The 20,749-nt window shown below is 34.9% G+C and overlaps 1 protein-coding gene across 1 annotated transcript; it reads right to left on the bottom strand.

Moving 5' to 3' along the window:
- Positions 1–17,664: 17,664 nt before the first annotated feature.
- Positions 17,665–19,489, bottom strand: LOC105779739 (hypothetical protein). Its single transcript, XM_012603645.2, has 2 exons — positions 19,018–19,489; positions 17,665–18,472 (listed from the first exon to the last, which is right to left on the bottom strand). The coding sequence occupies exons 1-2, from the start codon at positions 19,273–19,275 to the stop codon at positions 17,885–17,887; spliced, it is 846 nt and encodes a 281-aa protein (XP_012459099.1). The 5' UTR covers positions 19,276–19,489; the 3' UTR covers positions 17,665–17,884.
- Positions 19,490–20,749: the final 1,260 nt, after the last annotated feature.

The following is a 20,749-nucleotide window of genomic DNA, read 5'->3' as shown; positions in this document are numbered from 1 at the left end:
GATATTTTTTCTTACATTTAATCCTTTTGAGACTCAAATTGGCAAAACTATGTCATTGGGAATCTAATGGTTTATTTGAGTGTGTAGGAAAATGACTATGGCCAAACCTTGAGGAAAACATCGATTGTTTTGGGTGTCGCGACACTGATGCATGTATGTCGTGACACTGACCCCCCATCACCTTAAGAGAGCAAAACTTCAACGAAAAACCAACTTGGAGCAGTCTGTCAAGGATGTCGCGACACTAGATGTGCTGTGTCCTGACATTGAGCCCCAATGTCTCGACTCCAAGCCATCAATGTCGTGACTCCAAGCTAATGGTTGAAGAGAAAGAGCCCAAGGCCACTGTCGAGGATGTCGCGACACTAGCTAGGCTATGTCGCGACATCAAGAACCCCCAAGACAAGATTGTGTCTACTGTCAGGGATGTTGTGACAAAAGCTTAGGTGTTGCAACACTAAAGTCTAACAGGGGCAAAAAATACTGTAATGGCAATTTTGTGCCCAACACCAACTCAAGTCAACTCATGCACTTTAAGGGCATTTTTTTCAAATGTTAGGGTTGTAATTTTGGTTGTATTGAAGGCATACTTGATGTCAAACATAAAAAAGGCATTATTTATCATCTTTTTAGTTCTCTTGTATTTTCCTTTCACCAGTTTTAGGTTTTCCGTTTTTCCTTTCTTAGCTTAGTTAGTTAGTAGCTGGTAATTTCTTCATTTTTACTGTAGTTTTAACTTTCTTTCAATTAGATATAAAACTTTCTTTTGTTATTTTGATTTCTCTTTAAAGTATCCAATAAATTTTCTCTTTGTGAAATTTCAAAAGTGTAAAAGTCTCAATTTTGGTTGTGCTTTCATCACTATTAGTGTTGTTATCATCTTTAACAAAGATTCCTTATAACACCCCTTTACTCGACCTGATCGTCGGGTCCGAGTTACAAGGTGTCACATTCATTGTCGGAGCAACTACGATCAAACATAGCCAATTCATATTGTCAAATGTTCAATTTTCAACTCAATTAAGCATATAATACAATACACGACAACTTTCAGGTCTTATACAAGCTTACGGAAGCTTTAAAGTTAACCCGAGACTGAAAAGGACCAATTTGTAACAATTTCAAAACATTAAGATGGCGTCGTGACATTAGAGGATTCCTCGTCATGGCACAACATACTGTCTAGCCTCATCACAACGACCAAATTTTGGTGTCACACTATGCCATGGTATTCAGATCTCGTCGCGACGACATTTGAACGACGTCGCAATGTCACATACTGCTTCTGGTAGTTTTAATACACATCAACCTACAATTTTCTTCCAATCAATCTCTAAACACAATCAATTCATATTTATCTAACATATGTAACCCTTTAGCTTCAACTTATGTACTTTAATGCCTTACTCAACAAAATGCAAATGCTATATCACCAATAAGCTTAATACCTATTGAAATACATTCAAACCTATTTCACCAAGGCCATCAGTATTTCATCATATCATACCATTTCAAACTAAACTTAAATATTTTTACAAGCCATAATCAACTAACCAAATCCATATATAAACTTTTTAAACCAAAATGCACATAACATAGTTATGCCAAAAATGACACAACCTAGGTACATGCCAAACTTAGAACAAAATAGAATTTGTATGAACTTTTCTAAGTCGGGGATCGATTGCTGGATGTTGGAACAACTGCTCAAACTACTGAAATCTACTTTACCTGTGCACAGAGAAAAAAATAGTACGCTGAGTAAGCCCAGTGGTAAATATATGATTCAAGACAATATAATAAATGTAAACCCCCAAACTCAGCCTAGACGTTAGGCCCAAATTTGAGAGATTACATCGGCCATCGAAATGGCCTAGTAGCGATCGAGATTTATAAAACAGTCAATTTAAAACATTTGATTATCCTAGGAGAAAACTTAGTTAATTTCCTATTTTCTTGTTATTCAAAATTTATTTTTATAATCTAGCAACGGAAATGTGATATTTACTTAGTTTTAATAAAATCTATATTTCATGAATAATTAATTAAAATTTGTATTTCAATATTTTAAAATTAAATTTAAAATAAGCAACCTAAATGTCATGCATGCTACGTCATGTATACTACATAAGACTGAAACCTAAAGTACCATGCCAAAGTTTAAAATAAAACCATACAGTCTTTGAATAATAAATTATCAAATAATCAATCTAAAATATTTTTATAAAAAAACGATTCGAGCCGAGCCCTCCGTATGCCGAGTTCGTGTCCTAACTTGGTGGGTTATTTGTAAAGATGGAAATAAAAAGGGGAGTGAGCTTATGAAGCTCAACATGAGTTCAATCACAAGAAAACCAATGCAACCAGTAGACAAATCATATAGAATATCAACTCTTAGAATAAATCAAAATTGAATAGTAATATCGAATATCGGTAAATCAGATCAATTCATCAACATAATATCTCAATTTTCATAGTCATGTTAATGCTTATGAATGCAATGTTATTTCAATTTATTAGCAAATGTCTTACATGTACCAGCATGTTTTCAGTGAAACCGGAATAGTGGTTTCGGGACCACAAATCCGAGTTAGAAAAAAAATTTATTTTAATATTATTGTATGGTCTATATTATGATAGGAATGATGTATGAAAATTTCGATAAGAAAATTTTATCGATTTCATGTTTGATTATAGAAAGGACCAAATTGCATGAAATGCAAAAGTTGAATTCTAGTAGCTAGAAGGATCAAATAGCTATGGAATTCAAAATTTGAGTTCCTTATATGGAAATTAGACCATTAAATAGAGTTAGTAGATATTTATGATGATTCATCCATGCGAAATTAGAAAAGAAAAGGACTAAATTGGAAATTGAATTAATTAAAGATGGAAATAAGCTAATATCATTTTATTTCATCATCTTCCCTAAATTAGAATACATGGAAACCCTAGCTAAGAGAAAGTGAGTTCAAGCAAGTTGTTTTGGCTCAATTAGGTATGAATTATTGTCCCGTTTTTAGTAATTTTTATATTTAATCTATCTATTTTGGAGATCAATTTGCAAAGTTATCAAAGTATGAAATTTTTTCCATGGATGAGTATGCTGAAATTTTGAAATTTATGGTAGAAAATGAAAGGTTGTTGATAGATAAACAACTTTTGTAAAGGAAATTTTCATGAAATTGTGATTTAGGAACTAAATTAAAAAGATGTAAAATTTATGACGTGTGATTTTGGACGTTCCGAAACGTACACGATAAGAGATAATGTACTCCTTATGATGTCTACTGGTGAAGGGACCTCCAACATGGCAGATGTTAGTGGCTTGGAGAACGGAAATGGCAATGAATTCGATGTGGATCCACCCTGAGAGCCCGGTGTCGACAGTTCAAAAGTTGAATTATTTTCTGAACCGGAGACTATTCCAATTGAACCTAAAGATGGTGAAGGGGTGAAAATGAAGAAGAAGAAGATCCACGATTCACGGCGTACTCGCCGCTAGCCTGTACAGCCCAATTTGCCCGGGGCCCAGGCAAACCCAAAAACAAATCTAAACTCAGCTCAATGCTAAATCCAACAGTCCCTTTACAGAATTTTAACTCGAAGCCCAATACCCACCTAGACCTAACCCAACAACCCACAAGCCCAATAACCTAACCCTAGCCCAAGAAGAGAAAAACAATCAGAAGCAAGTCAAACCCTAGGTGCGCCGCACCTAGGGGTCCCTAGTTCTGCCACCGCCAGTGCTACGCCGCACCTACCACCACCTGCTCCAACTAGACTCATCCATGGTAAAGGCGGCCACCAACCCCACTACCCGTCCAAAATATGGGAGGTTTGGGTAAAAATATAGGCCGAAATATGGGTTTGGGCAAAATTTTAGGCCTGTTTAAAAATAGGCAGACCTCGGCAAGATTTTTGGCCTGCCCACCCAAAAATATTAAATATATATTTTTATTTTTAAAATATAATAGTTTTTATTTTAAGTTTATTTACTTTCATTTCCTTGACTAGTGTTACAAAATAATAATAATAAAAGATCAAGTTTGTTTTACTAATCAAATGTTAGATTTTGTTACAACAATTAATACAATTAATACAATTAATAATTTCATAAATTTACTAATCAAATGTTAGATTTTATTACAACAATTAATACAATTAATACAATTAATAATTTGATAAATTTACTAATCAAATGTTAGATTTTATTACAACAATTAATACAATTAACAATTAATAATTTGATAATTTTATTAACAATTAATTTTAATAACAATTAGTTTTAATTTTATTAAAAAAATAATTTTAATTTTAATTAAAAACGGGCCGGGCCCCATATTTTTTCTTCGGGCCGGGCCTGGGCAAAATCTCAGGCCCATATTTCGGGCCGGGCCGGGCCCGGGCCTAGTAAACGGGCTAAAAATTTTTTGTGGGCCCGACCCGAACCCGGCCCGGCCCATGGATAGGTCTAGCTCCAACCACCCCACTTGCACCTGCAAACAGCAAAGAAAGCAACAACAGAAGCAGTAATAAATCGACTATAAAAGCCGAACATGCAGCATGTTTTAGGGGTTTTTTTTTTAGACTTTCCTTTCAATCCTTTGTAACAAAAGAAAGATATCAACAGAATAATAAAAATCATCAAGCTTTAAGGTGATTCTTTCGTTTCTGTTTCAAATCGGTTTTATTTCTCTTCGTTATCTATTTTACTTCACTATACAAACAAAAGAAAAGGAAACAAAAAAAAAAGGTTACCCTTCTTACAAGAACCGCGCCGGAAAAAGGGGGAGGCCAAACGGTTTCACCTCTGTTTTCGCGTTTTTTGGTTCGCCTTTCGCGGGATTCGGCCTTAGATCCATGCCTAAGAGGTGACCGGCTTCAAAAAAGGACCAAAAAGGTCCGATTTTGTGCCTCCGACCACCATGTGCGGTGGCCGACGGATGGCGGTGGACGACCAGCTCCTTGGCCGGACCTTGGCCGATTTATGGACCAAGAGGGTGGGGGAGAGAGAGCTTCTCTCTATTTTTTTTTGAAAAATGGTTTTAAAACTGTTTTTTTAGTGTTTTTTAATATTTATATTGATTTTAAAACGGCGCCGTTTTGGGTAAGGGGGATCCGCGCGTCAACCCGACCCGACCTGAAGGATCCGCGTGTTTTTAATTTTTGGGCTATTTACGCGCGCAGTCCCTCCGATTTGCGGCGTGTTTCAATTTGGTCCTATTTCGCTATTTCCTTTTATTTTTAATTTGGCCACAAAGTTTTATCTTTCTCTCAATTTAGTCTACTGCTACACTGCGTTTTGAGTGCTTCGGTTTATTTGCAGTTTTGGTCCCCCTCTTTCAGCGTGTATCACGATTTAGTCTATTTTTGGTTTTTTATCTCGATTTCGCCCAGCATTTATGTTTTTATTTCGATTTAATCCCTTTTTCTAACAATTTTATTGTTTAATCAATTATTTTAGTGTTATTATTATTATTATTATTATTATTATTATTATTATTATTATTATCCTTAGTATTATTATTGATACTATTATGACTATCATTATATTTACACTTATAATTATTTTTATAAATCTTAGATATATGTGACATATTATTTTCATATAATTGCTTACATAAGAACATATATACTTATATATTTTATATATACATACATAAACACTCATTATATATATTTATATATGTATATTTATATTTTTTCTCACGAATATGTATATACTTACTTCCATATATTTTTTTATATATAATATTTTTAAAACAATTACATATCTTTTATTTTATAATTTCAAAGTATATACATATATATTCACGTGAATACATTTACATAATATATTTATACGTACATATTTTTTAGTTTTATAAATATATATATATACACACATACTTACATATTTTATATATGTACATACATATATATTTTTACATTTTATAATTCTATTCATTTTCTTTATTTATTTATGCATTTACACTATTATTGTTATTTTGAGTGAATGTTTTAATTTTATTCGTTTTATATTTTACTTGTTTGGATGTTGTAGGTTCGATATTGTTGCTATTATACTTTTGCGTGCATTATGATTTTACCATGCATAACAATAATGTAATTTGCTTTCCCATTTTTTGTTACGGTTTTCGTGTTTTATTATACTCGATTTAACAAAATTTGTTTTGAATAAATAATATTTCGTGTTTAGATTCGAGAGGATCGTACCCTAACTTACTGGGTTTCGATTTTCACGATAAATCTAAATGTACGAATCTTTTTAAACTTAAATTTTAAATGATCTCGGGATTAAAAAACCGCGTCCTAACTTACTGGTCGTGATCTCGTTTTTAAATTCGAGAAGGCTAAATTTTTTAAAATAAACATTTTTCATTCGCGTATCGGGAACTCGAGACATTGTGTCCTAACTTACTGGATATGATTCTCTTTCTCAAATAACGTGAAATATGCTTCTTTTCCAAATTTTTTTAACACAAGGATCGTATTTTTAAAATTCTCCAAAGTTCTCAATTTTCGACATTAAGACATTAAGTAATCAACTAGGTACCAATTTTGGGCGTATCGAGGGTGCTAATCCTTCCTCGTGTGTAACCGACTCCCGAACCCGTTTTTCTGAATTTCGTGGACCAAACTTGTTGTTTTAATAAAATCAAACCGTTTATTAAAAATAACCACTTTTTGAGGTGATCCAATCACACCTCATAAAAAAGGATTGGTGGCGACTCCCGTTTTATTTTTCAAAACCTAAGTCGACCCCTTTTTCAAAAAAAATGGTGTCAACAGCTTGGCGACTCCACTGGGGACAAACACGAGAGTCAAGCCACGAGTTGATTACTTTTTGTCTTTTTGTCAAAAATCAAAAACTTAGTTTAAATATACGATCATTTCGTTGCATTTTTATTCATCTTTATTGCGATCTTCATCATTGTGATTTATAATCGCTGTGTTAGTTTAAGTTTGGATATATTTCTACGCATTGCATTGCATGAGCGTTGGTCACACCCTTTTAAGTGGTAGTGAGAAACTATGCCTTCGTGAGGTTTTCACCTCCGCATGGGATAGTGAATCGCTTCCGAGATACATTCATACCTATGTCTTCGTGAGATTTTCATCTCCGCATGGCCATAGGGAAATGTATTCCCTTGAACTGAACTCAGTCCATATGAGCCTATAATGGGTGAGGATTGAGGAATCTGCCGGTTCGGGTACCCTTACTTTAGAAACAAACCTCATGTAGTGAACCTTAGGAGCCCACCCTAGGTAGAACAACTTCGAGCCCCTAGTATTTACCCGAATAGGTGTTCTATTTATTCTTGCTTGCTTTTGCTTTGTACTAACCTGTTTTCTTTTTTGTTATGATTGCATTGCATTTTCATCATAAAAAGAGTTGTTGATTCACGTTCGGTTGTTAAATAGAGAGCTTGCCATAAGGAAATGAGTTTCTTGATAAAGTGGATAATAATACGGTTGTCCGAATATGGTCCAAGAAAATGTGATAAGAGAAAGATGATAACTTAATAGAGGACAACACGACCATTGCTCCGTTACCCGAGAATTCAAGATTATTCGAGAGCCGCTGAAATTTCTTAAAGGGAAGCCAACGAGCGTCACGAGGATGAGTGATTAACGAGTCACGGCCCGGTCCAAGCAAAAGGGAGATAGAAGAGACGTCCTTTTGAAGAGTTTGTGAGATTCATCTTAACGCGCGAATGAAGAAAATGATCGTTGTCTTGGAATATAAAGGCAATACCGTATATATATCCGCTTTATGTAAAGAGATTTGTTTTCTAGTAAAGTTGTTCTAATAAGAATTGAACCAAGAATCAACGTCTCTTTTTTGCATTCATTCATGCATCTGCATTACATTTCATTGCATGCATCAAATTTCACTAAAAAACCCTAATCAAATGAAATCATTTCAGAGTCAATGGAAACCAACCTACCAAACCAACACCCTTGCGCTACCCGAACAGAAACTAAAGGAATGGACCAAAGGTTGGAGAGATTAGAGAAAAGGCAAATACAGATACAAGAGCAATTGACCAAATTTCAACAAGATATGAATGATCAGATGCTAGAAGTCCAAGGAAATCTGATGAGCCAGTTAACCCAGTTATTGGATATGGGGTTAGAAAGAGGAAAAAACCCAGCGGTCCACTTTGAAAATGATAATAAAGGTCTTGCATATCTTCCAGACTTTACCCCAACAAACATCCAAGCACAATCAAACACATATCCACAAAGGGTAATTGTTAACATCCGACCGCAATACCAGACTAATACCTCGACACCGGTGAATTTCACGACAGGTTCAGGTTCCAATCTGAGGGGAAATGTAACTAATCTTGTTGTCTTTGATGATCTAGCGGGAACAAAACAGGAAAGGGAAGAGCTCTCAAAACAATTTGAAGATTGTTACAAACGGAAAGGGCAAGAGTGGAACTCCCAAAACAATACTTCAAAGGTCTCGAGGAAGAGGAAAAATGAGGTGAACAATGCGGGTAGGCATCATGAAGGTTATTCAAAGCCGATTACTGCAGGTCAACAAAGGTCGGTTGCTACTGGCCATCAGATATTTCTAAGACAAGAATTCGGCACAAAGCAAAGCATTAAGAAGTCTCAATTTACACCAATCCCAATGTCATACCAGGAACTGTATCAGAGTTTATTTGACGTACATGTTGTCTCCCCTTTTTACTTAAAGCCTTTACAACCTCCGTACCCCAAATGGTACGACACAAATGCGCAATGTGACTATCATGCGGGAATTACATGGCATTCTATAAAAAATTGCACTGCCTTTAAAAAGCTGGTCGAAAGGTTTATCAATATAGGCATTGTCAAATTTGAGGATTCACTCAGCACAGAAAACCCTCTACTTAATCATGCGGATAATGAAGGGAATGCGATGAATGAAGAAATGTTGGGAAATGTTCACATCAGTGCCGCATACGAAGAAGCAACTGGAGAAGAGATCTCATTAGATGTTCGCCCTTATAAACTTGGGAGTGTTCTGAATAATTAGACTGCAAAAGAAATCCCTGTAGTATTTAGAGCTTACTCAGAGTAATATTCAGAATACACTTGTTGCTTTCAGCTTAGAGGCAACAAAAACTCTTTTGTGAAATAGGCTCATGTCTGAACATCTTTATTTTAATGGAAATGCATCTTTGCGATCTTTTTGAACCAATATTCTTTTATTTCTTATGAATGATTATTCTTTTATTCTTTCTTCTAAAGCATTATTGCATTCGTAATCATATTGTACATAGCTTCATATATTCTTTGTATATTCTCTTGTACCTATAATAGGTCCCCAGATATCAATGACATGAGTGACGTTGCTACAAACTCAGAATCTCCTTTTGAGCGAGACATGTGATTACAGGGATCTCACGACTTTGAAAATGACATGGATTGTAGCCTATTTTTGGACTTATTGAGGATGGTAGAACAATATGGAAAATAAATCCTACCCTACAAAGAATCAATAAAATCCACGACTTCTCCCTATGTGGGACATGAAGGTTGTTGGGTCGATTTCGCCAAAAGAGTCTGGCGGTCATCAGTTCATCTTCGCGGGAAGAAGCTGCTTCATATGCCAATGTCACAAAGTCAACAGCAAATTATTGAAAAAAATCATGTCAGCATGAAAAACCAAAAAGGATCATATCTGACAATGCACTAAATTTGAACAAGAGCACGATATCAGAAGTTTGCAGTCTGTATCGCCAAAAAGAAAAAAAATGATGGCAAAAAAAAAACTCTGCCGGGGCAACGCCCTCTTTTTGGCTTATCGCGATTTCAACTATTGAGGTCGAGATTTTCTTCTCTTTGAGTTTTTGGATTCAATCCTAATTGAAGAAGAATGTTCAAAGTTATCAATCACGGTCAAATGTGCCAAAAGCAAATGATGCGAGTTCACAAAAAATGTTCGCCCTAGAGAATTCCATAAAGAGGGACCTGGTATTGAGGAAGATCATTCCCATACAAAAAGGACTTTATGTCAAGTTGAAAAGGACCTTGTGTGATGGCCTTATCTAGAAAAGTGTCAATCTTGATCAGAAAGGATAATAAGGAAATGCCTAATCCTGTGAGTTTAGATGCAATCAAAGAATATTTTGAAAAAGAAGAAGAAAAAAAGAGAGAAAAAAATAAAAAATAAAAAATAAAAAAATCGAAAAAATCAAAGTCAAAAAAAGGAGAAAAAGAAAGAAGAAAAAAGAAAAAGAAAAAGAAAAAGAAAATGGAGAGGCCAAGGTGAAAACCCGCAAAGGGCGCCTTGAGACCAAAGGGGATTTGAGTTGAAAACCCAAAAAGGGCGGCTCAAATTTTGGAACAAAATGGGGCACGAAGTGATCAGAGCGACTTAAATTTTGGATCAAATTGGGGCATGGTGGTAATCAGAGCAGTTCAAATTTTGATCAGATCGGGGCATATGATGATCTTGCCATACCTAAAACAACAAGAAAAGGTAGGCGACATCTTGGAGCATCGACAAAGTCCTGAAGATCTCCTAAACACATGTCAAACTCAGAATGGTCTTTCAAAAAGTTTGTACAGAGAAGTTCAGGTTGCGATATCTGGGGCATCTAGTCCTCATACTATTTATATTGAATTTGTTATTCTTGAAATACTTCTTTCTTTTCCAAGATACATGTTCTAATCAATTCCTCTTTTTATTCTTGCTATTCTTGATAATTTCGGGCTATGCTCAGAACCAATTTTATTCTTATCCTTTGTTATGACCCTTTCTGTAAGCATGTTGCATGGGAATAATGATTAATGGACTAATAAAACTTTCACAAGGAAAGTTTTGCATATTACTCTAAAAGTTTCTAAATAATACAGGAACCTGAAACATGACTATTGTTTAGAACGCACCAAGTTTAAAGGATGGAAAACTGAGAAGGAAGAGTCTAAATTAAGACTTTCTCTTTGGATTTTGTTGTCAAAAACATTGATTGAACAAAATGACAAGATGTCGTGTCGGTGACAAAGCTTCAATGAACAAACAAGTAATGATCACCGAGTGATAAGAAAATGTTTTCTCGGAGAAGAAAATTTTAGAATTGTGCATGAGCATTTGATATGACACCCTGGGAATGGTGTAGAAGACCAAAGAGTTTCACATTCTGTATCATTGAATTATGATAACAAAGGATCGAGAAAAATGCCAGGTCTTTCTATCATTGGGTTACAGAGGGAGAAAGATGATTCAAATTTTGTATCCAGTGGATTGAACCTTGAAGACTATAGTGGGGGCAATCCGACCAAGTAAGAGATGAGCATTACCAACCAGACAAGATAACATTCAGACGCGTTGGCAATAAAGCCTTATTGAGCAAGGGGCAATAACAACTCAAACATTGAAAGATCATTTTCAATTTGCATTCATACATATACGTTTAGCCAGGATATTTTGATTCATTTTAATCATAATCACTAGGCATAAATAGGTTCATATAGGTCATGTTCCCCAAAGAACAGATTAATGAAGATGGCAGGTCTTGCTTTCCCGAGTTGACAGCGAAGCAGGTCGAAAAAACCATAGATTGCAATTCAAAAGATTGAAGCCACAACAGTAAATCTCACCTCCCTGGCGATGCAGCAGAACAGATCGAACCTACGACGACAAATCTCACTTCCCTGACATTGCAATTTAAAAGATTGAAGCTACAACAACGAATCTCACCTCCCTGACGATGCAGCAGAACAGATTGAAGCTACGACGGCGAATCTCACTTCCCCGACATTGCAATTTAAAATATTGAAGCTACAACAGTGAATCTCACCTCCCTGGCGATGCAGCGGAACAGATCGAAGCTACGACGGCAAATCTCACTTCCTCGACATTGCAATTTAAAAGATTGAAGCTACAACAGCGAATCTCACCTCCCAGACAGTGCAGTTGAATAGATTGAAGCTACAACAGCGGATCTTGCTTCCTCGACATTGCAATTTAAAAGATCGAAGCCACAACGGTGAATCTTATTTCCCAGGCGATGCAGCGGAACAAATTGAAGCTACGACGGCGAATCTCACTTCCCAGACATTGCAGTTTAAAAGATCGAAACCACAACGGCGAATCTTATTTCCCGGACGATGCAGCGGAACAGATTGAAGCTACGACGTCGAATCTCACTTCCCCGACATTGCAGTTTAAAAGATCGAAGCCACAATGGCGAATCTTATTTCCCAGGCGATGCAGCGGAACAGATTGAAGCTACGACGGCGAATCTCACTTCCCCGACATTACAATTCAAAAGATTGAAGTCACAACGGCAAATCTCATTTCCCTAGGGATGCAGTGGAACAGATTGAAGCTACGATGACGAATCTCACTTCCCCAACATTGCAATTCAAAAGATTGAAGCCATCAAGGCGAATCTTACTTTCTAGACGGTACAGTGGAACAGATTGAAGCTACAACGGCGAATCTTGCTTCCCCGACATTGCGATTAAAAAGATTGAAGTCACAACGGCGAATCTTACTCCCTCGGCGGTGCAGCGAAACAGATTGAAGCTACAACGGTGAATTTTGCTTCCTTGACATTGCAATTAAATAGATTGAAGCTACGACGACGAATCTTACTTCCTCGACATTGCAGTTAAACAGTTTGGAGATGACAGATCTTATCTCTTCCAAGTTGCAGTAGATCGGATTAAAACTATCATAGCAAGTCTTATCTTCTTGACATTGCAGTAGAACAGACTAAAGCCATGAATCTCGTCCCCCTGAATTTACAGCAGAATGGATTGAAGCTACAAGTCGTATCTTTCTGAAGTGTAGTGGAATGGATCGACCCAACAAGGCATAATGGACTGAATGAGGCTACCTGAAGAAGAGAAGCGTCAAAAGAAGTCGAGACTCAGCGAGACCGGGAAAAATTGGTCTTTCTTAGTCTTTGCTCTATTATCGTTACACGACAACGAGCAAAGAGGGGCAGCTGTACAGCTCAATTTGCCCGGGACCCAGGCAAACCCAAAAACAAATCTAAACTCAGCCCAATGCTAAACCCAACAGTCCCTTTACAGAATTTTAACCCGAAGCCCAATACCCACCTAAACCTAACCCAACAACCCACAAGCCCAATAACCTAACCCTAGCCTAAAAAGAGAAAAACAATCAGAAGCAAGTCAAACCCTAGGTGCGCCGCACCTAGGGGTCCCTAGTTCTGCCACCGCCACAGCTGCGCCGCACTTACCACCACCTACTCCAACCACCCCACTTGCACCTGCAAATAGCAAAGAAAGCAACAACAGAAACAGTAATAAATCGGCTATAAAAGCCGAACATGCAGCATGTTTTAGGGGCTTTTTTATTAGATTTTCTTATCAATCCTTTGTAACAAAAGAAGGATATCAACAGAATAATAAAAATCATCAAGCTTTAAGGTGATTCTTTCGTTTCTGTTTTCAATCGGTTTTATTTCTCTTCGTTATCTATTTTACTTTACTATACAAACAAAAGAAAAGGAAACAAAAAATAAAAAAAGGGTTACCCTTCTTACAAGAGCCGCGCCGGAAAAAGGGGGAGGCCAAACGGTTTCACCTCTATTTTCGCATTTTTTGGTTCTCCTTTCGCAGGATTCGGCCTTAGATCCGTGCCTAAGAGGTGACCGGCTTCAAAAATGGACCAAAAAGGTCCGATTTTGTGCCTCCGACCACCATGTGCGGTGGCCAACGGACGGCGGTGGACGACCGGCTCCTTGGCCGGACCTTGGCCAATTTATGGACCAAGAGGGTGGGGGAGTGAGAGCTTCTCTCTCGTTTTTTTTTTTGAAAAATGGTTTTAAAACTGTTTTTTTAGTGTTTTTTAGTATTTATATTGATTTTAAAAGCAATGTAGCTTTTGGGTAAGGGGACCTGCGTCAACCCGATCCGACCAAGGATCCGTGTGTTTTAATTTTGGGCTATTTAAGCGCATGATCCCTCCGATTTATGGCGTGTTTCAATTTGGTCCTATTTCGCTATTTCCTTTTATTTTAATTTGGCCACAAAGTTTTATCTTTCTCTCAATTTAGTCTCTTGCTACTGCGTTTTGAGTGCTTGGTTTATTTGCGCTTTGGTCCCCCTCTTTCAGCGTGTATCACGATTTAGTCCCTTTTTGTTTTTTATTTCGATTTACTTGACATTTATGTTTTTATTTCGATTTAATCCTTTTTCTAACAATTTTATTGTTTAATCAATTATTTTAGTGTTATTATTATTATTATTATTATTATTATTATTATTATTATCCTTAGTATTATTATTAATACTATTATGACTATCATTATATTTACACTTATAATTATTTTTATAAATCTTAGATATATGTGACATATTATTTTCATATAATTGCTTACATAAGAACATATATACTTATATATTTTATATATACATACATAAACACTCATTATAAATATTTATATATGTATATTTATATTTTTTCTCACGAATATGTATATACTTACTTCCATATATTTTTTATATATAATATTTTTAAAACAATTACATATGTTTTATTTTATAATTTCAAAGTATATACATATATATTCACGTGAATACATTTACATAATATATTTATACGTACATATTTTTTAGTTTTATAAATATATATATATACACATACTTACATATTTTATATATGTACATACATATATCTTTTTACATTTTTATAATTCTATTCATTTTCTTTATTTATTTATGCATTTACACTATTATTGTTATTTTGAGTGAACGTTTTAATTTTATTCGTTTTTATATTTTACTTGTTTGGATGTTGTAGGTTTGATATTGTTGCTATTATACTTTTACGTGCATTATGATTTTACCAGGCATAACAACAATGTAATTTGCTTTCGCATTTTTTTGTTACGGTTTTCGTGTTTTATTATACTCGATTTAACAAAATTTGTTTTGAATAAATAATATTTCGTGTTTAGATTCGAGAGGATCGTACCCTAACTTACTGGGTTTCGATTTTCACGATAAATCTAAATGTACGAATCTTTTTAAACTTAAATTTTAAATGATCTCGGGATTAAAAAATCGCGTCCTAACTTACTGGTCGTGATCTCGTTTTTAAATCCGAGAGGGCTAAATTTTTTAAAATAAACATTTTTCATTCGCGTATCGGGAACTCGAGACATTGTGTCCTAACTTACTGGATATGATTCTCTTTCTCAAATAACGTGAAATATGCTTCTTTTCCAAATTTTTTTTAACACAAGGATCGTATTTTTAAAATTCTCCAAAGTTCTCAATTTTCGACATTAAGACATTAAGTAATCAACTAGGTACCAATTTTGGGCGTATCAAGGGTGCTAATCCTTCCTCGTGCGTAACCGACTCCCGAACCCGTTTTTCTGAATTTCGTGGACCAAACTTGTTGTTTTAATAAAATCAAACCGTTTATTAAAAACAACCACTTTTTAAGGTGATCCAATCACACCTCATAAAAAAGGATTGGTGGTGACTCCCATTTCATTTTTCAAAACCTAAGTCGACCCCGTTTTCAAAAAAATGGTGTCAACATAGCCCACATGCATAATGTCGATCTATTGGTAAAGGATGCGTTGGAGTTTGCAGAACTACCACACATGAGGCATGGTCATAGAAGTGCATCGTTTGATTCTGATGATTTAGAAGTAGCCAGGGAGTTTTTCAGTAAAGATAATTTTCTCGCAACGATACAACATTAAGAACGGGGTTAACTAACACGTAGTTAAATTCAAATCTTAGAAGTTCGAGGGAAAGTGTGCAATATGAGACGGTAGCTATTCATGGAAAATCATGACTTCTGTTAAGAAGAAGATGGGGTTATAGACATTAAAAAAGTTCACCGGTCCGCATACATGTATTGTCTCTAGTACAATATTATTGAGTTATTAGGGTTTTATTTAGGGTTTAAGATTATTTCCAATTGATTTAATGTACTCGTGGGGTTACATGTGTTTCACAGGATCATCCGAAGTTGGATTCAAATATGATCGCGGGCCTAATACTACTGACGTGAAAGTGGATTCGAAGACTGTTGTGTCGATTTTAATTGTCAATATTCATAGCTAATTCAACTATAAGCCTTCGTACCGCAAGGCGTGAATAGCTATGCAAAAGGCTTTGGAGAATATGCACAATGGGTGGGAGGCATCATACAACAAGGTATGGTAGTGGTGTCAGGTGCTAGAGAGGTACGTACCAGATTGTGTAACAGATCTTGAAACGGGTCTCACATACTACAATGATCACTTGCTCTGTGGGTGCCAAGTGTTTAAGCTTCTATTTTGGACCTTCAAGCAATGCTGAGATGCATTCCAGTACTGCAAGCCATTGGTACAAATAGATGGTACCTTCATTGATGGTAGATATACCCATCGGCTGTTGTTGGTTGTGGCATATGATGGTAAATGGAGGATCATTCCAATTGCGTTTGCAATAACACTGGGGGAGAAAGCAAACGACTGAAATTTCTTTCTGTCTTGGTTGAGGATGGATGACCAACAGCCCAACCTGACATAAGACTAGGAGCAAAAAAATACGGTACAACACTTTGTGCTTGTCTGAAAATAAAAGGGTTAAGATACATACCATAATAATACAGTACATACTGAATGGGGTGTGGTGAGGCCGGCAGTGCTGAGGCCGTTGGGGCCAGTTCTTGCGTAGGCACTGATGATGGGCCTGCCTCACCACCACTTGGATTTAGAGGGGCCCATCGTGGCCTACTCATATGGGGACAATGACGCCTCGCCTTTTCTCCTAACAAATATGGCGTGCCATGGATCCTAAACCATGGCATGTAATTAGAATCGCATGCTAACTCCGAAACAAGAATTGCGTCGCAAGTAGGTAAAAAATCATACCGATTATTTCACATGTTGATGTATTGTGAGTGAAATACCAACCAATTCGTATTCGGTCACCATAAGTCGATACGATACAAATCATCAAGCTCATGAGGTGCCACGAGAATTGACTTTCGAAATCCGAACTGCCGCAACACTATTAATTAAAAATAAAAATAAATTTATTAGCTAAATTTTGATTGAAAATATACTAAAAAGGAAAACACTTAAAATCCAATATAATAATTAAGGGGAAATTATTATACCACCCTCAATATATCATCTCCTTGTCGAACCACCTGATGCCTATGCCCGAAGGTGTAACTAATCAAAGCTCAACCTTATAGCCTCGTTGGAAGATATCTAGGAAAGATCTCCTGTCAACACCCATAATTCATCACTTCCTTAAGAGTATTGATGTTTTGACTAGTCATGTATTGACTACAACAATGTTCCTAGCTAACAGCCCGCCACTCTATCACCTACACTTATAAAGTAAAGCACTCCATGGTCGAGACATACGCTAAGTCAGTCTCCTACAAATACCCTCTCTTCTGAGATCAAAGGGTACACAAGATCTATGATATCACCTTCACTCTCCTCAAATATCACCCCTATACCTCCATCCCTTATGGCTTTTCACATCAATTACGGTTGGAACCACAACAATTATTTATTTCAAACACCTTACATAAGTTAATTGTTATAACAAATTATATAAAATTTCAAACACCGATATATTTCATAGAATGTCCATATTCTTTAGTATTTTGTTGCCATTGATGTCATATTGTAGTTAATTTTTAGTGTCAGCATACTCTTATTAATCCCAATTCCTGTCAAGTAAAATAAACAAACCAAGACTAAATTGCATGCCAGAGTTTAGTAGTTAAATAATGCATGCTATCAATTACGTATCAAGCTGTTCCCATTTTATAGCACTATGCACATATTTGTACAATTGCCATTTCCTATGAGACTCTAAAACCTGATATTACAAATTGAAATAACATGGACAAAATTGCAAAAGTAAATACACATCAATATAAATTTCGAATATGGCTCCTTTCTAGCAACCCTTCCATGATAATCTTCTTCTTGTACTGTTCCGAACCAATCTCGGGTATACAATGATCAACCGCAATGTTCTCCAATGGACCTTGTTTAATAGAAGTGATCAACCGGTTCGCAAAGACGAGCACGGCGGAGGTGCAGAAAATGGCACAAACTTTACCCCATATGACCAAAACCAATAGGCTAACGAGAAGCAAACAACATACACCAACATTGAAACCATGGCGCCCCTTTCCAAGCTTTCCTTGCACACCATTGTTTCCCACAGTTTTGGACATCAATGGCTTCGAATCATAGGGCAGTGATGCTGAAGATAAACGGCCTGACGATGTCCTTAATGATGATGAAGATGAAGATGATGATAATGTTGTTGATGATGAATTGGTACTCAAACTTGATTTTGATAAACAAGATGAAAACTTGGAAGACATGCTTCTTGTCGAGTGATCAACGTCCTCAATCGTCACATGGTTGTTGTGCATTGAATTCAACCATTCAGATTTGAATTTGAATTTGGATTTAAATTTGTATTTTTTACTCCGCATTTTCTTCATCTACATGTAAATTCCCAAATTTAGAACTCCATTGAAACATTCAACAAGTCTAAAATTTTAAGTATACAATTTTTTTTCAATTCATGATTTCAAGTTTATATATAAAAATAAAATCAACCAATATTGACTTACAAACAAGTCCAAAAAAAAAGAAGGTAAAAACTTGACTGTAATTTTTGAATCAGTGAAGCACATGCAGGTTGAATTTTCAAGGAGTGGAAGTTTCCTTATCAAGAGCACACAATTGAATTTTATTTTTCAAATTATTATTAAAACAGAAACTAAATAATTAACAAATTAAATAACTACACTTCATTAAAAAATAAAACTTTTTTTTCTAAAAAAAATTAAAATTTATAAATTTAGACGTAATCCTTCTAAGCAAAGTAATTGTTGGATTAAGTTTAAATCATTAAAATAAATTTAAATGGCATGGTCTTGACTTAAGTAAGTTTCTATTTTTAGTTTCAATTATCAAAAAGAACTATATGCTAAAATTAAACAACAATGACATGAAATGATGCAAAAGGCAAAAGAGAACTGACCAGGGAAGTTCCAAAGAAGACGGCTTTGACATAACGAGATAGACTCCGACGACCGGATTTGTTTTTCAGACCAAAAGAACCCACACCATCTTTGTCTTTTTCGCCGCAATCCACCACGTTCTCCGCCGGAGAATGAAGCGGTTTAACTTCCGACAACGACAACGATGATGACTTCTTCGATCCTTTACCAACCATCAAACCGTTATCCGAAACAACTGGAACGAAACACATGCAAAAACTACTAGCCGTTTTTTTCATTTTATTTTTACATAATAAAGTAGTTTAAGTTCATGCGATGCAATTAAAAGAATAAAAAAAGGGAGGGGGATTTGTTTATAAAGGAGAAAAGGTGTCAAAATTGATGGGTTTGAGGATATAGCGAAGATATAGGGGAGAAAGTGCTCGTTTGGAGAGAGAAAGTCTGGGAAAACCCGAGAAAACGAAGGAAAAAAGTTAGTTTTTCTTTTCTTCTTTATAATGGGAGGAGTGGCGATTTTGCTTCTTTATAGGCTCCGTTATGAAGGGGGAAGTAGGAAACACTAGTCATTGTTAATTAATAGTAATTAATAATGTAAAGGCTAAATTCTGCTATTAGTTACTATACTTGTATAAAATTTGAGATTTAGCTCCTATACTTTTTTAAATTTAAAAATTCCACTCCAATCATTATCGTTATTAATAATTTTTGTTAAATTTGTCAACTTAACATGCTTATTTTTCGTCAAGCATATAACATATCATATGAAGACAACTTAATCAACATGTCAAACTAACAAATTTTGATAAAAATACTTATAACTTTAATGGTTGGATTGTAATTTAAACTCTAAATAGTTAAAAACTTAATTTTAACTTTTTTAAAGTATAATGATTGAATCTTAATTTTATCGGAATACAAGGACTGAGAGAATATTTTAACCTAATATAAAACCTTTTCGTTTTGTATTGTACTAGAATTTCAGAATTTCCACCCACATGTGACGTTAGTCAATATATATTTCTCCAAACGGAAAACAATTAAACTTTTGAGTATTCGGTAAATTAATAATATATATATATATATTTTTATTTCATAAATGATTTTAAAAAATTGAGATTGTGTTTTTGTTAAATATCTAATTTTAATATTTTATTATATTGTTGTAAGATATTTATCGACGCTTAATTTTATTTGTGTATCGGATATTTCTTCATAAATAATTTGTATTTAAGAATATTAAAATTTAAATTAAAGGTGTAATTTATTTAGTGATAGGGTTTTTTAGTATATTTAGAAAAGTTGTGAATTTGTTTTATAAAATACATAATTATCTTTTTTATAGTTTTGTTTTATTTGGTTGTATTTTGGTTATTTGATTTAATATCGCTTAGTTTTGGTATCAAATTAAATCAATGATTTTAATAATAGTGTAGAAATAATCATTAAATTGAGCTGAAACTTATAATTTATTAATTATATGTATGAATGGAGAAATTATTTTTATTTATAAAAATTCGAACCTCATGCACTAATCGCGCTCGAATGCAATTTTATGTTTTTTCTATCATAATTTATATCACATGCATTATGGAAAATTTAGTCTCTAATTTTTACTTTTAATTTTAAAATTTAATAAATTACTTTTTATATGAAAAGTTAGTTGAATTATTAAAAATTTATAGGATCACTCATGTGACATATAAAAATTTCAAAAATAATAAATTACTTAGAAATTTAGAAAAGACCAATTCA

The sequence above is a fragment of the Gossypium raimondii genome, chromosome 1 (genome assembly GCF_025698545.1).
Source record: "Gossypium raimondii isolate GPD5lz chromosome 1, ASM2569854v1, whole genome shotgun sequence".
Classification (NCBI taxonomy): domain Eukaryota; kingdom Viridiplantae; phylum Streptophyta; class Magnoliopsida; order Malvales; family Malvaceae; genus Gossypium; species Gossypium raimondii.
This window is presented reverse-complemented; position numbering and strand designations above follow the sequence as displayed.

What these genes read in the sequence shown, in the direction of transcription:
- LOC105779739 (XM_012603645.2), bottom strand. Translation starts at nt 19,275, where the DNA reads ATGAAAAAAACGGCTAGTAGTTTTTGCATGTGTTTCGTTCCAGTTGTT. An exon ending in TCTTCTTTGGAACTTCCCTG is followed by an intron (nt 18,473 to 19,017) that starts GTCAGTTCTCTT and finishes ATTTACATGTAG; the next exon opens with ATGAAGAAAATGCGGAGTAA.